General features: G+C 46.9%; 1 protein-coding gene across 1 annotated transcript; it reads right to left on the bottom strand.

Moving 5' to 3' along the window:
* Positions 1 to 8,124: 8,124 nt before the first annotated feature.
* On the bottom strand, positions 8,125 to 12,149 carry FBXO46 (F-box protein 46). The gene is made up of 2 exons (XM_075608810.1): positions 11,149 to 12,149; positions 8,125 to 10,442 (listed from the first exon to the last, which is right to left on the bottom strand). The coding sequence occupies exon 2, from the start codon at positions 10,385 to 10,387 to the stop codon at positions 9,047 to 9,049; it is 1,341 nt and encodes a 446-aa protein (XP_075464925.1). The 5' UTR covers positions 10,388 to 10,442; positions 11,149 to 12,149; the 3' UTR covers positions 8,125 to 9,046.
* Positions 12,150 to 14,375: the final 2,226 nt, after the last annotated feature.

Raw genomic sequence — 14,375 nt, 5'->3', positions numbered from 1 at the left:
TCACAGCTTTCTATAGACAGATGGGACCTAGAAATCTGTCCCTCCTCCAACAGGTGGCACCAGGGCCTTTGAGGGCCCCGCACTCCCTCCTGTCAGCGCCTGAATCCCACTTCTGCCTGACCAGAAGGAGGGGGTTCAGGGTTGTCATCTCTCCAGATTTGACCTGGAGACTCCGGGTTTCGGGCACTTACCTCCGAGCTACAGGTTGCCGCTCTCAATCTCCGGGCAGCGGCTACTCCGGCATTCTCCTGCAATTCCCCCTCCAACTGCAGTGAACATGGCTGCCTTGCGTCAAATGATGCCGTGTTGCCATGGCACCTGGATGCTGTGTGACAGGACGCTGTGCAGCGTCACATTGCCATGGCAACGCGGCGTCATTTGACGCCAGGCAGCCATGTTCACTGCAGTTGGAGGGCGAATTGCAGCAGGATGCCAGGAGACACCGCCGCACCACGCCATCAAGTAAAGGTTTTTTTATTTTCTCCGGGTTGGCCTTCAGTAGTAGGTGGCAACCCTGATGGGGGGGAGGAACGAGAGCTGGAGGAAGTACGGGGCCCCTCCTCCGGTCAGGCGGAAGTTGGATCTCGGTGCCAACAGAAGGGGGGAGTGCAGGGCCCCTGGACCGGTAGGACCGCTTCTCACCGAGGGGTAGGCGGGTTTTTATTTTGGAGGGGGGGAAGGTTTCTTACCTTCTCCGGTCGCCTCCAGTTGCATAGCCATGGTGACCGATATCAAATGACACCACGATGTCATGACAATGTGATGTCCCATACCGTCGTGACACTACCGGAGGAAGGCAGCTTGTCAAGGTAAATTCCCTTAACTTTGTTCGACAGGTGGCCCCGCTGGTAGCGTGCTGCCTTGGGCCCCACAAAGCCAAAGGCCTGTCCTGTCATGGTACAGTGAAAAATGACAGAGGGGACGTGAGAGTCTGTACCTCACCAAATCTGAATACTCCAAGGACTGCCCTGCCCATCTCACTCCACCAGTTTCTCCACTTTCAGATTTTGGGTCCAAAGCCTACATTTCCTTGTAAAGATGTCAAATTTCCCTGTCCAAAAACATGGTTAAAAGGCCATGATGATAAGCAGATTTAACAGCACTTGTAGCAGGACAAGAGACGGCTGCTCTGCGTGATTCCCTTCTCTCTGTGTTCTGCAGGTAATGTGTGTGTATTCTGCATTTAATAAACCTATCGTAGTGTGCAAATCACTGTCATTGCACCAATACAGTCTGACTATATTCAGAGTAAGTGTATAGTCTGGTTATATACAGTGACACCGAGTATAACCTAACAGCACTATACACCAACGCATGTGTGTGTGTATATATATACACACAAACTTATGGGGCTAAAGTATACAAAAAAAATAAATAGAGTAGTACGTCTCAAAAATGTAAATCTCCCACCACCGGTAAGAATTGCATTCACTTTTGATTTTCTTTAAAAACAGCACATCTTCAAATAGGATTGAATGGTCTGGAACAGGTTGATTTTAACAGGAACTGGTAGATCTCTCTCCTCCACACTCAGGAAGACAGAAAAGGTACATAGTGTAGATCCTTTTCATTTTGCAGCTAAAAAGGTAATGCACTTACAACAATTAAAAAATGTCAGCGCTGCGAGATGCTGGCAACTCGTGCAGGACTCCCTGGGCGCCAACCTCCACGTGCCTGCATCTCAGAGCGCTCACCTTTTAATTGTAGCGCATTACCTTTTTATCTGCAAAATAAAAAGAAGATATGTACCTTTTTCTGCCCTCCTGGGAGTGTATTGAGGAGCGGAATGGGACATTTGGCCATAGCTGTGTCTCTGCGACCAAGTCTACGCCGGCGTTCGGCCATGGACGGACCCTCCGCCGCAACCGATCCACCGCTGGACACTGAGCCGCCACTCGTTTCTAACATAAGGTACGTACGTTTTAAGGGTTTTAGCAGTTAGGGTAGAGTTAACTTTAGGGTAAGGGGTTAAGGTTTTTAGGGTAGGGGGGTAGTTATTATTAGGGTTTTTTAGGGTAAATGCTATGGTTAGGGACTTACCTTAGCAGCCGAGTGTCCCAACGGCGAGTTGCGGCCAAGCGCCGGCGACCATTTGGTTGCAGCAAAATGTCCACAATCAAATGTCCTAGACCGGTCAAGAATAGATCCAAGATCTACCTGTTCCGGACCATTCAGTCCTATTTGGTGATGTGCCATTTTTAAAGAAAATCAAACGTGAATGCAATACTTACCGTTTGTAAATCTCGCACAATTTACTACCTTTTCCCCCTATTTTTGTCCCATTTTTTGTATATATACACACACACACACCTTTTATTTTTTAACTATTGTGGGGTTGAAGACCATTTGGCAGCAATCCAGGTTTCATTACTGCAATGTTTTATGTGTATATTGCATTTATAAACACAACTGTATAGTGCATTGGTGGTGTTTTATTTTGCACTTTCTGATTTTGTTCTGTATTTTACAAGAGTATGTAACCTGACAACACTAGATACTGGCACCCAATACAAGTTGGAAGCGGGTGACAAATGTGGGAAGGGCTGCTGTGACAAGTCGTGGGGGGCGGAGGGAATGGATTGACAGGTGCGGGGGGGGGGGGGGGGAAGAGGGGAGTGGAGGCATTGGTTGATCCACGGCTACTCCATGCATGTGGAGATCACAGCTCTCTGTAGACTTCACTGGGACTGGGAGGCAGCTGAAGCCACATCAGGGCCAGCACAAAAGGAGGAGTGTAGGCGGGGTGAGTGCAATACTGAGACACCACTGCAAGTGGGATGGCCGCTCCTTCTCCAGCTCAGGGCTCGGCAGCGCTCCCTTCACTTCCGGGTTCCAGTCTTTCCATTTCCGGGTGCTTGAAATTTGATCCCAGAGGAGTCAAATTTCCCAGCAAGTAGAAACACTGCACCCCACATTCCCAGTGGGAGGAGTCTCTTCCAGGGTAGCAGCAGGAGGGGGTGGAGTCAGCTGATGAGTCACACTTCCAGCTTTCTGCCCAATCAGAAGTTACACAGTAGAGAAGGTTGGGGGCGGGGGCCAAGTCGTAGAGGTAAAAGTCATAACTACATTCGAGTACGAAGGAAACGGTGATTAAATCTTTTTTGACATTATTTCAAAATCATACTTAATGAGTTTTATGTTTTAGTAACTGAACTATGACTAAATAGGCACGTAATTAATTTTTCAATAGAAATATCATGAAATTCCAAGTCAGGAAGTGCATTTAGTGAGTTTTTGCCAAAAATGCACGTAATGAGTTTTACCTCTACAGTGACGACATGTCCATAAATTCAACCTCTGGTAAATTTAGACCAGATACTTAACCTATATTTGTATTTACAGTATATTGAACCAAAGGAAGGCAAACAAAAAAACTCAGTGAAACAATATCCAATGATATCTCATAAGGGGAAAAAATAAATTCCTTCCCGACTCCAAATAGTGGAAATCCGATTACTCCCTGGATCAACATCCTTCCCATGTTTACTTATTTGGTATATCCCTGTATACATTTCCTTCCCAAAAATATATATTAAAAAAAAGGGTTGGACATCTATTGTATCTGCCATCACAGTCTCCATTGGTAATGAATTCCACATTGTAACTGCCATTACTGTAAAGGACCCTTTCCTTTGTTTCTGGTCAAACCTCATTTCCTCCAACCTTAAGTGATGACCCAGTGTAATTTGTACGACCCATGAGATGAAGAGGAGTTCTTTTGACAGCTCCTTGTATTGACCCTGAATATATTTGTATATAGTTATCACATACTCTCATACTGTATGCCTCTTTCTAATGTAAATAAATCTAATTTAGCTAGCCTATCCTCAATCAGATTTTCCATCCCCTTTATTAATTTGGTGTCTTTCCTATGTACTTTTTCTATTTCCATAATGTCTTTTTTTTATTGGGTGGTGCCCAAAACTGTACTTCATATGCAAGATGTGGTCTTACCAATGATTTATGCAGTGGCATAATTATGCTTTATTCCCTTCCATCCATACCCCTTTTAATGCAAGACAAGATCTTAGGCTGCGTTTATAGTAGGCGCACGCGCAACGGAGCGAATGGCGTCGCGCATGCCTGTCGCTCGAGCGATCTCTGCACTGTGATCCGAGACGACGGGAAGGTGTGGCGGAAGCGTGGCCATGACGTCGTCACGATGCTAGTTCGCCCTCATTGGCAAAATTCTGCTGCGCGGTCGCTCTTCATCGTGTTCACTATGGCCGGCCCTATCGAGCTGCTGCACTTTGTTTGCACCGCGCGCACCGTCGCTCGCACTATGGATGCAGCCTTATTTGCTTTTTGCAGCTACTGCATGACATTGGGCACAATTGCCAAGACTGCTGTCTGAAGGCACTCCTAAATCCTTCACCATGAAGGATTGACCAAATTTTGTCCCATTTAAAATTTGTAAGCAGCCTGTTTATTCTCAGTTCCCAAATGCATAACCCAAGCGTCCTGTTTATCCAACTCCTTCTGGAGAGAAATTACATCCTGCTCTGATTTTACTACCTTACACAATTTAGTGTCATCAGCAAAGATGGAGATTTTACCTTGAGGTTGGCATAAAGAGCAATTCATTAAAACAAGGTAAAAAGCGGTGGCCCCAGTACCAAACCTTGGAGGTACTCCACTTACAAATTTTAGCCTAACCTGAAAAGGTTCCATTTGATAATTATGTGACAGAGCTTTGCCCCTCCCATTGCCCAATCATTAAAACGTAATTGCATACCAAATCCTTTGACTTCAAACCTCAGTGTGGAATCAACCTAAAAGTTGACCCTTACATACAAACCTTGTGTCAGAGGGTTTACTCTAAAATCCTCAATACACAACACCAACCGTACCCCATTGGAGAGAAGACCTATACAATCTTCATAAAAAAACAAACCGTCACCAAGAAAGCAAAAGGGGGTGTAGTTATTCCGAACCATGGGGACTATATCCAGAAGCAAATGGACAACTAAACAGGTCACACTTACTGCTGATAATTAGAACCATAGGAAAGGGGAAAGAGAGGGAAGCTCCCAAATCAGCTTAAATGTTAAGATAATAGTCCAAATGTAAGTGATGTGAAATGTAAATAATGATAAGGTGCAAATAGGGATAAAGATAGCAATCATAGAACAGACACAGATTCCCCAATGAATGCACTCGGATCAATAAGTGAGAAATGATGAATGAATGAATTAAAATTAGTCTTTAATATTTCTGATTAATTTAAAATAATGTTGTACAGAGGGATATGGTATTAGTATCCATGACCAATCCCAGTAGTTGCTACTGCTGTAACAATATTAAGATCATTGGAGCTGTATCATTATATTGGATACTATTATCATTAGTTTATCACTATTTGACTATAGTAGCATTTTCACACATGAGATTTCTGTCTTCACGGGGTACTTTATATTATTCAAATATTAGCTTTTGACTAGGAATTGGTATGTCGCAAGGGATTGGTCATGGATACTAATACCATATCCCTCTTTACAACATTATTTTAAATTTAATATTTCTGATTAAAATTACTCTTTAATTCATTCATCATTTCTCACTTATTGATTCGAGTGCATTCATTGGGGAATCTTTGTCTGTTCTATGATTGCTGAGAATTACCAACAACCCCACAAAATACACACAAAAAAAAAAAAAAAAAAAGGAACTACTTAGCACCATCAAATCATTCCTAAAATATATCCAGCACATCGGCCTCATCCTCAATGACCCCAAACCAGAAACCGGTCACATGCTCCCAGAAAACAAACAAACCTGGGAATCCAGGAACACCCATCATATCCATAATTGACACACTAACAGAAGGAATGTAATTAGAACAAACAATAAACACTTTGAAACCATCTACATCCAGGACACTTACCCCTTCTTTAAAAAAACACACAATATTGGGCATTGACCACCTAATACTGTACTATCTTAGCGACTATGGATGTCAATTCCATTTACACCAACATCCTGGAGTACCAACTTTTGTTTTAAAACTTCTACAAGCCAAAAGGGCAACCATGTGACATCCACCCAATACATTGCCAAACTGATTCATTTCATCCTAACCCACAACATCTTCACATTGAATGGCAAACACTATGTTCAAACAAGGGGCCCAGGGATGGCTCCCCAGTAGGCCAACCTTTTTGTTGCTGATGTAAAGACAGATTTCCTTGCGCAATGCGGCAGAAAACCGATCGTACAATTAAGATATTAGATGAGGTCTTCATAATGTGGATAAAAAAGCATCAACTCCCTCATAGAATTTCAACAGAAGTTTAACAGCCACCCATTCATCAAACTCTCCCTAGAACACGAAGGCCGAGGCTATACTAGGCGCACGACGGAGCGAGTGGTGTCGCGCGCGCCTTCCACCGAGGCGATTTGTGGCCTAGGGGGAGACGCGACGGGGGAGGAGTGGTCGTGACAGAGCTGGTTTGCCCTCATTGGCTGAACCGCTCACGATACTCAAATCAAATTATTTTGTTGCGCGAAAAATCAGCCGCGCTGTTGCTCTCGTGCACACTATGGCCGTCCTCATTGAGGTATGGCCTTTTGTTTGCGTCACACGCGCCGTCGCTCTCACCATGGCCGCAGCCTAAAAAAACCAACATAGACTTCCTTGACCAGTGCAGTGACCTAGACATACAAACAAATCTGTTATATACAGCCAGGTAGTGTGATACCACAGGAAGTGAGAGAACCATCTATACTGAAAAGGTATTTACCGAATGGACACTCCTCCAGAGAAATATAATAATGGAACATGCAACACAAATACCCAGCTTTTGCAGTACACGGACAATCTTTGAATTACACTGTCACACCACTTATAATGGAGCACTAGTAGCACTCAAAGACACAAAGAGCTCCAACCAAGGCTTATTGAAGATGACATCCTGAAACAGATTCTCCTCCCCCCGGGGAGTATAAGGCTGTGGCCAGGCAGGGAGAGAGCACGCTGGCGCTCATGCGCGATGACGTCACATGCTCCTACTCGGTCGGGCGATTTGTGCGCACGCGGAGTGCACAGCCAAGACGTCACGGAGCTGGTCCGCCCTCATTGGGCGCACAGCTCAGGTGTCGCGTGAGCAGCAGATTCAAATTTGCTTGCTCCGGCAAACAGATAAGCACCGAGCAGGCGCTCGCTCACACTGGCCACACACACACATTGCAGCAATGTGTTTCATCGCGGCCAGCGTGAGCGCGCCCGCCCAGCGCCACCCTGGACGAGGCCCAACAAAGCACCACAAGGACCATTTCCTTGCAACAGCATACTATACAAAACATGAGAACAGCTCCACACAGTGGACATAATCTGCAACCACTATCTGCACCCACCAGTTCCATATCCAAGGGACATACATATATACACATGCCAGTCCGCTATGTAGTCTACTATATTCAATGTACAAAATGCCTCAATGCAGGATACACTGGTGAAGACAAACAAAAAATGTGCACAATGATGAATGCACAGAGATTCAATATCAAAACAGAAAAAGACAAACCAATAGAACATTTCTCATAGCCAGGTCACTCCTCTCTCTGACCTTTCTGTACTGATCCCCTAGGGCAGGGGTGTGTAAAGTTTCTGAGCTGCCCACCCCCCGCACCCCCCCCCAGTGTCCTAGGACCCGGCTTCAAATGACGCCATGGGTCATGTGACCCGGCAGCGTCATTTGCCGCGCGTTGCCACGGCGACTCGTCATTTGACGCCTCGTCGCTGAAGAGCCGGCTGAAAGCAGGTAAGAGAAGTCAGAGGCCTCACGCGTCCCCCGGCATTTAATATTAAATACCTTGGGGAAGAGCGCGGGGCCTCTGTAACCGCTGCGTCCCCCCTAGAAAATCTTGCGCCCCCCAGTTTGCGCACTCCTACTCTAGGGAGAGTTTAGAAAAACTCTAGAAAGAACATAGGAGCTGAAATTCATGCATCTTATTGATTCTAAAAATAATGGTTTGAACAGAGATGAGTTTTACGACACACTGCAACAATTAACCTGTACTCAGAGTACATGTGTACACATGCTGCAGGGATATACAATTCTCTTTGTGTGTATATATATATATATATATATATATATATATATATATATATATATATATATATTACATACATATATATTACATACATATACACACACACAAACACACACAATTGTTTTGGTTTTTTTCTTCGCAAATGTCCTGGACAGGACCAAAATGTTGATTGAATAAAAACCATCCCTTTTCCTACCAAAGACCTGGGAGTGCTGTCTTCTGCTTTGCAGTTACTTAGAATTAACCTTTGTGCAGCCAGGTAAGATGATCTTGGAGTGCTGCCCACAATATTGACATTAGATATATCTATATATTAAAAAAATGGCTTCATACACATTGGATTGCCCTAGAAAGCTGGCGTCATGCTTGGTTGAAAAGAGTTAACAGCATTCAGCACAAACACCAGAGGTGGTTCTGTTACCGGCACAGGACAAAGAATATATATATATTTATTACAACATTTGTAAACTTAGATAGCCCAACGTTTCTGTCCTCCTGGGGAAATGTCGGGCTAAGTGTCCAAATGGAGCAATACATTTTGTTTTCACTATATTTTTTGTTCTGGTGTTTCTGTTGTATGCGGAGAACTTTTTTCTGAGGGTAGTACTGTGTATGTTATGGGTGTATTTGTACCAAGGTCAGTGGTTGCATGTGTGTGTATTTGTGTGCTGCCAGTTAATGTGTGTATAGGGTATCGTGCGTGTGCAAGTTTGTAGACTTGAAAGTTTGTCATTAAAATGTGAATTGTTTTGCTTGCGCTTTCACCGAAGTCAATGGTGGAGTGAATGTGCGTCTGTGTCTTATTGAACCTAGCCAAGCGTCTCTCTTTGGTCTTTCATAAAGTTGACAGATTTGTGACCCAGATAGAGGGGATCCTGAGATCCACAAGCCTGTCCATAACCCAGGTAACACAGTGACCTGCTCCTCTCTCTCGATGCACTCATAAATAGTCCCTTTTATTCAACCTGCGCACACTTAGTACCCACTCACCCTTTCAACTGCCCTCGTCCCTCCCGCCGCGTCCCCTGCCTCTACCCCTCTCACCCACCCCTTCCCCATCCCCCGGCTGCACCCAGTTATTGTCATGGAGGTCCAGCTGACACCCTGGGGCAGCCCTGTCCGCCCGGCGGCAGCACATCCAGTAAGAGCGTCCGTAGGGAAGGTCGTGGTGGTATGGTTTGGGGTGCCAGCGGCACAGGGACACGTCCCCCCGTCGGTACAGCCGCTTGCACTGTTTGCAGGGGTCCTCCCGGTACTGGGGGTCTCTGCTCCAGCGCGAGTCGCAGGGCCGCACGCCGTAGTCCTCAATCAGCGCCCGGAACCGGCGGCATGTACACTTGAGGGCGGCCAGTTCCTGCGTGGGCAGGTGGCTGCAGATGGCGAGCAGCACATGGTCTGGCAGTCCAGGAAGGCAGAGGCGCGGCTGTAGGAGACGCTGCACCTGGAAGCGGATCTCCAGGAAGTCGTGGGACACATGGCGATACAAGCGACACAGTGGGGGAGGGGGGGCCAGTGGCGGAGGAGGTGGGGCAGCGGGGGGCAACCGTGGTGGAAAAAAGAGTTGACCGGGGGGCGGTTCTGCCTCGCCACCATAGAAGATGCAGCGATCCACGGCACCCGTCAGCACCAGGTCCACATGGAACCCAGCTGCAGACGCTGCCGTCTCCGTCTCTTCTTGTGCAGCGGCAGGCAGGGGTGTCTCCATGTTGCCCAGCAGGACTCGAACGCGGTGTGGCGCAGGGCTCAACAGCTGGTAGAGGTCGCAAGTGATTGGGTCACCAGGCCGCTCTGCGATGTGAAAAGCGATGCGGACCTCGCGCTGTGCCTCATACTGTGCCACTGCCTCCGCCACGCTCCGGCAGTGCCCCTCCACCTCGCCGTCCCCCTCCGAGGACACAAGCGGGGGCCGGGGCACCGCCTCGTCCTCCTCTCGATTCTCTGCCAGGGCCACCATCTCAGCCACCGAGGGCGGGTCAGAGTTTAGGGCATGGCGGCGTCTCTTAGCCCTGGAGCTGCCGCCTGCACTCCAACGACCTTTAACCTTTGCACCCCCTGGGCGTGGTGAGGCCCCGCCCCCTGCACACTGATAGGCCACAAAGAAGGCCACCTTCTCCTTGGTGTTTCCCGGCTTGATGACGTACCAAGTGTCCAGCAGAATACGATCATCACCATTTGGGTCACATGGGGGGGCGTCCATGGGAGGGGGTGCGTCTTCTTCGCTGGGCTCCACCCCCTCACAGTCTTCGCCCCTGGCGCCCGGGGGAATATTCTGGGCGTAAGTGCCGAAGGGACGAGGACTCCAGAGGTGGAGCAGGTGGGGGGGTCCGGGGTCCATGTCTGGGACACGGAGGTCACAGGAGCAGCATGGAGCAGGGGGGCCCAGAGGTCACCTGAGAAAGCAAGAGAGAGAGAAAAGGAGGTTACTAAGGGGACAGAGAGACGGACACAGTGGGGGCAAAAAGGAAGAGACAGAGCATGACAGTGAGACACAGAAGAGGAGATGAGGAGAATGTAATGTGACAGGGGCAAAGAAAGAATGAGAGGGACACTGGGACGGGGAAGATTGGTGACACAGCCAGAGAGCTCACAGGAGGAGCCATGTGACGGGATAATGGTATATAAATCTCAGATTAAAGATGATTGCAAGAGAGTGGTGATATAAACTGGGGGGCGTGAGACTTTCTGGGGTGGGGAGGGGGGGCACGCGGCAGTTACAGAAGCCCCGCATTCTTCCCCAAGGCATTTAAATGAAATGCCGGGGAGCGCGCGCGAGGCCTCTGTAACTTCCCATACCTGGTTTCCGGCGGCTTCCAGAGATACGTCGCCATGGTAACAAAGAGTCAAATGACGCTGCGGGGTCACGTGACAAAGGGACGTCAGAAGACGCCAGGTAATGGGGGTTGGGGGGGGAGGGAGGCAGAGGGGCGCAGACTGAAAAGTTTGTGTACCCCTGAATAAGTGACAGAACACAGGGTGATAGTGATACATTTGGAAACACAGTAGCTTGTAAACAAGAATATAATTTCAGTGTCACAAGGATATGCAGTTACATAGTATGTCCCTTCTCCCACCCGATGGGTGATGCAGCTTCCTCACCTGTATGTTCAAACGTGGGGTCCAGTAATCCAGGGTATAATGTTCACACAGGCCTTTAATCTGGTTCCTGGCCCAGAAATCTTTAATGTAGATTTAATCAAGGATCACATTGAAAGCCCATCCAGATTCAGTCAAATTCGTTAAAATCTTGATCAAACCCAGATCACTTAATCCAGTTACAGCTGTTGATGCAATCCCTTTAATCCGGTTTCTGGTTCAATTCCTATTTCAGACTCGTTTCCTATGTCAACACATTCGGTATTGTGCTCCACTTTTTTTTAATCCAAAGTATTATTCTGACTGAACCCACTTCCCGTTTCTGATCCGGTTCCTTTAATCAGGTTTCAAATTTTGAGCTCCATATAGTACAGTCCTTGGTACTCTCTTAATCTGGTTCATATTCTGATTTAATTCAGTTTCTGGTTCTGACGAGATGCTCTTAATCTAGTTCCTACTCTGGCCCTGACCCAGTTCCTATAATCCAGTTTCTGCTCCAATTTTAATTTGGTTCCAAGCACTGATCTAGTGTCCAGTTGCTGGCACTGCTCCAGATTATGATTCTGATCCAGATTAAATCCAGATCCTGGTTCTGATACAGAATCTGGTATTGGTTCTGGTCCAGATTGAATGCAGTCTCTGGCACTTACCCGTTTCTCGCCTGTTCGGTCCCTGTATACCCCGGGCGATGTCACATAGGGGGAGGGCTGACTCTCAGTTTGTCACCTGATCCCTTAAAGGAACGGCATTCCCTCCCAGGCCTAGCACTGGCATTGGGGGGCGGGCCCTTTAGCACACTGACAGACAGGAGCAGGAGAGGCAGGCGGCCAATCAGGAGCCTTGGATCCGGGCATATCCTTATATGGAAGAGCCGGCTGCAAGGGAGCGTAGGAAAATGACACAGCACAGAGACCTGTATACAGGCATATATAAGCTGCACTGCGTGTAATACACATAGGCGCATATGTTGCCTGCATATAATAGTCACACACTGCCCTGTGTATAATACAGATACACACAATGCGCTGCGTATAATACAGATACACACAATGCGCTGCGTATAATACAGAAATACATGCTGCTTTGCTTATAACACAGATACTCTGCTTTGCGTATAATAGATGCATAGTTCTAAGGCTGCGCTTATAGTGACGGCGACGTCACGCTGCAGTCGCTGGAAAAATCAAATTGACTTCCAGCGATCGCGACGTCTCTACTATAAGTGTACGCGACGGCGGCAATACATTAGTTTTCCGCATCACCGCACTATATGTGCAGCCTAAGTATAATACAGATACACGTGCAATACCGATACACACACTGCTCTGCATATAATGCAGATACACATGTAGTACAAATACATACGCTGCTCTTCAGATATTAGATATACATGTTGCTCTGCGTATGGTAGAGATATACATGCAATAAAGATACACAGTGCTCTGAGTATAATAGCTACACATACACCTCTGCGCAGGGTTGCCACCTTTTACCGAAGGCAAACAAGGAGAAAATGTAAAAAAAATAAATAAAATCCCTTACGGGGTGCGGCGGCGCCTCCCGGCATCCTGCTGCAACTCCCCCTCCAACTACAGTGAACATGGCTGTGCAGCGTCAAATGATGGCGCGTTGCCATGGCAACAGGACGCTGCGCAACATCACGTTGGCATGGTAACGCGACGCCGCGTAGCGTCCCGTACTTGTCATTAGACGCAGCGCAGCCATGTTCACTGCAGTTGGAGGGAGAATTGCAGGAGAATGCCGGAGACGCCGCCGCACCCCGGAGATTGGCAGGCCAAACCCGTAGCCAAGTGCCCAAAACCCAGATTCTCCGGATTAAACCTGGAGAGGTGGCAACCCTGCCACTGCGTATAATACAGATGCATGCCAATCTGCATATAATACACACGGTGCTCTGCCCCGACACGTGCTGCTCTGCGTTTAAATCCTGGCGTTAGCTCCTTGTGACCTTGGTCATGTCCCATTTCTCCCTGTGCCTCAGGCACAACAAAATAATTGTATGCTTTATGGGGCAAGGACTCCTGCCTGCAAAAAAATAAAATGTGATGTACAGCGCTGTGTACACTGGCAACGCTATACAAGACAAAACTATTATTAATACTGATATACATTCTGTGTATAATTCAGACATACATGCAATACAAATACAGAAGCTGCTCTGCCTATAAGACATTTGCAGACACTCCCTTAGACTGCAGTACTGCTCAGCATTACCCCCTTCCGAGCCATATGTCCTCATTGATATTCGTGCCCCTCCTAGAGCTCATGTATTATGAATTTGCTCTGCACTGCATGGGGATTGACCTGCCTTGTATGCTGCTGCGCATGCGTTTCTCGCCGGCTGCTGGGTAATGTAGTCCCGCAGCGCATGCGTTTCTCGCCGGCTGCTGGGTAATGTAGTCCCGCGGCGCCTCAACAAGACCACACCGACCAATCAGAGAGCTAGCTGTGAGACTCCGGGAGGCACCAGGGCGAGGACCCAGTGTACATCATAGGGGTGGCTGAGCCAGCCGGCCGCCATGTTGACTCCTGGCAGCACACTATATTACGGGCCTAACCGAGGATTATACCACCAGAAGGAAAGGTTAAACCGTAAAGATGTCCAAATAAGTGTGTGACCCTAAAGGGAAGCTTGTATACCCGCTTTGTTTTTACCTTTACATATCGTGTTTTATCTGCTCATTAGTTTACTTCGGGGCTATAATGAAAAAAATTAAAATGTTTATGTCATTTGAGTCCAATTTGTGATACATTTGCGTCATTTTGGGGTTTTCACTTTGGGGGGAGGGGGGCAGAGCTAGTTTTTTTACCTATAAATAATTGTACATAATTTACTAACATCATTTTAACAAGTGCGCCCTATATAATTTAATTGAGTAATTCTTTATATCATTACCCCATAAACATTAATAAGATCGGCTTGTGTAATTTAATTAAATCAACCTGTATCATTGAACAGGATCAAACTATATAATTTAATAGGATCACACTTGTTATTTAATAACCTGTGCCATTTAATAGGCTCTCCTTGTATATTACCACCCAATGAAATTTAATAGTATTGTCCTGTATCATTTATTAGGATCGTTAATAGATCATCCTATAGACTTCAATAAGATTACACTCTAATTCTATCACCCAGTAGAATTTAATAGCATCACCCACTTATTTCAACGTCTCCTGTAAACTTGAATTGGATCTCCCTCTTA

Source organism: Ascaphus truei, chromosome 7 (assembly GCF_040206685.1).
Source record: "Ascaphus truei isolate aAscTru1 chromosome 7, aAscTru1.hap1, whole genome shotgun sequence".
Taxonomy (NCBI): Eukaryota; Metazoa; Chordata; class Amphibia; order Anura; family Ascaphidae; genus Ascaphus; species Ascaphus truei.
This window is presented reverse-complemented; position numbering and strand designations above follow the sequence as displayed.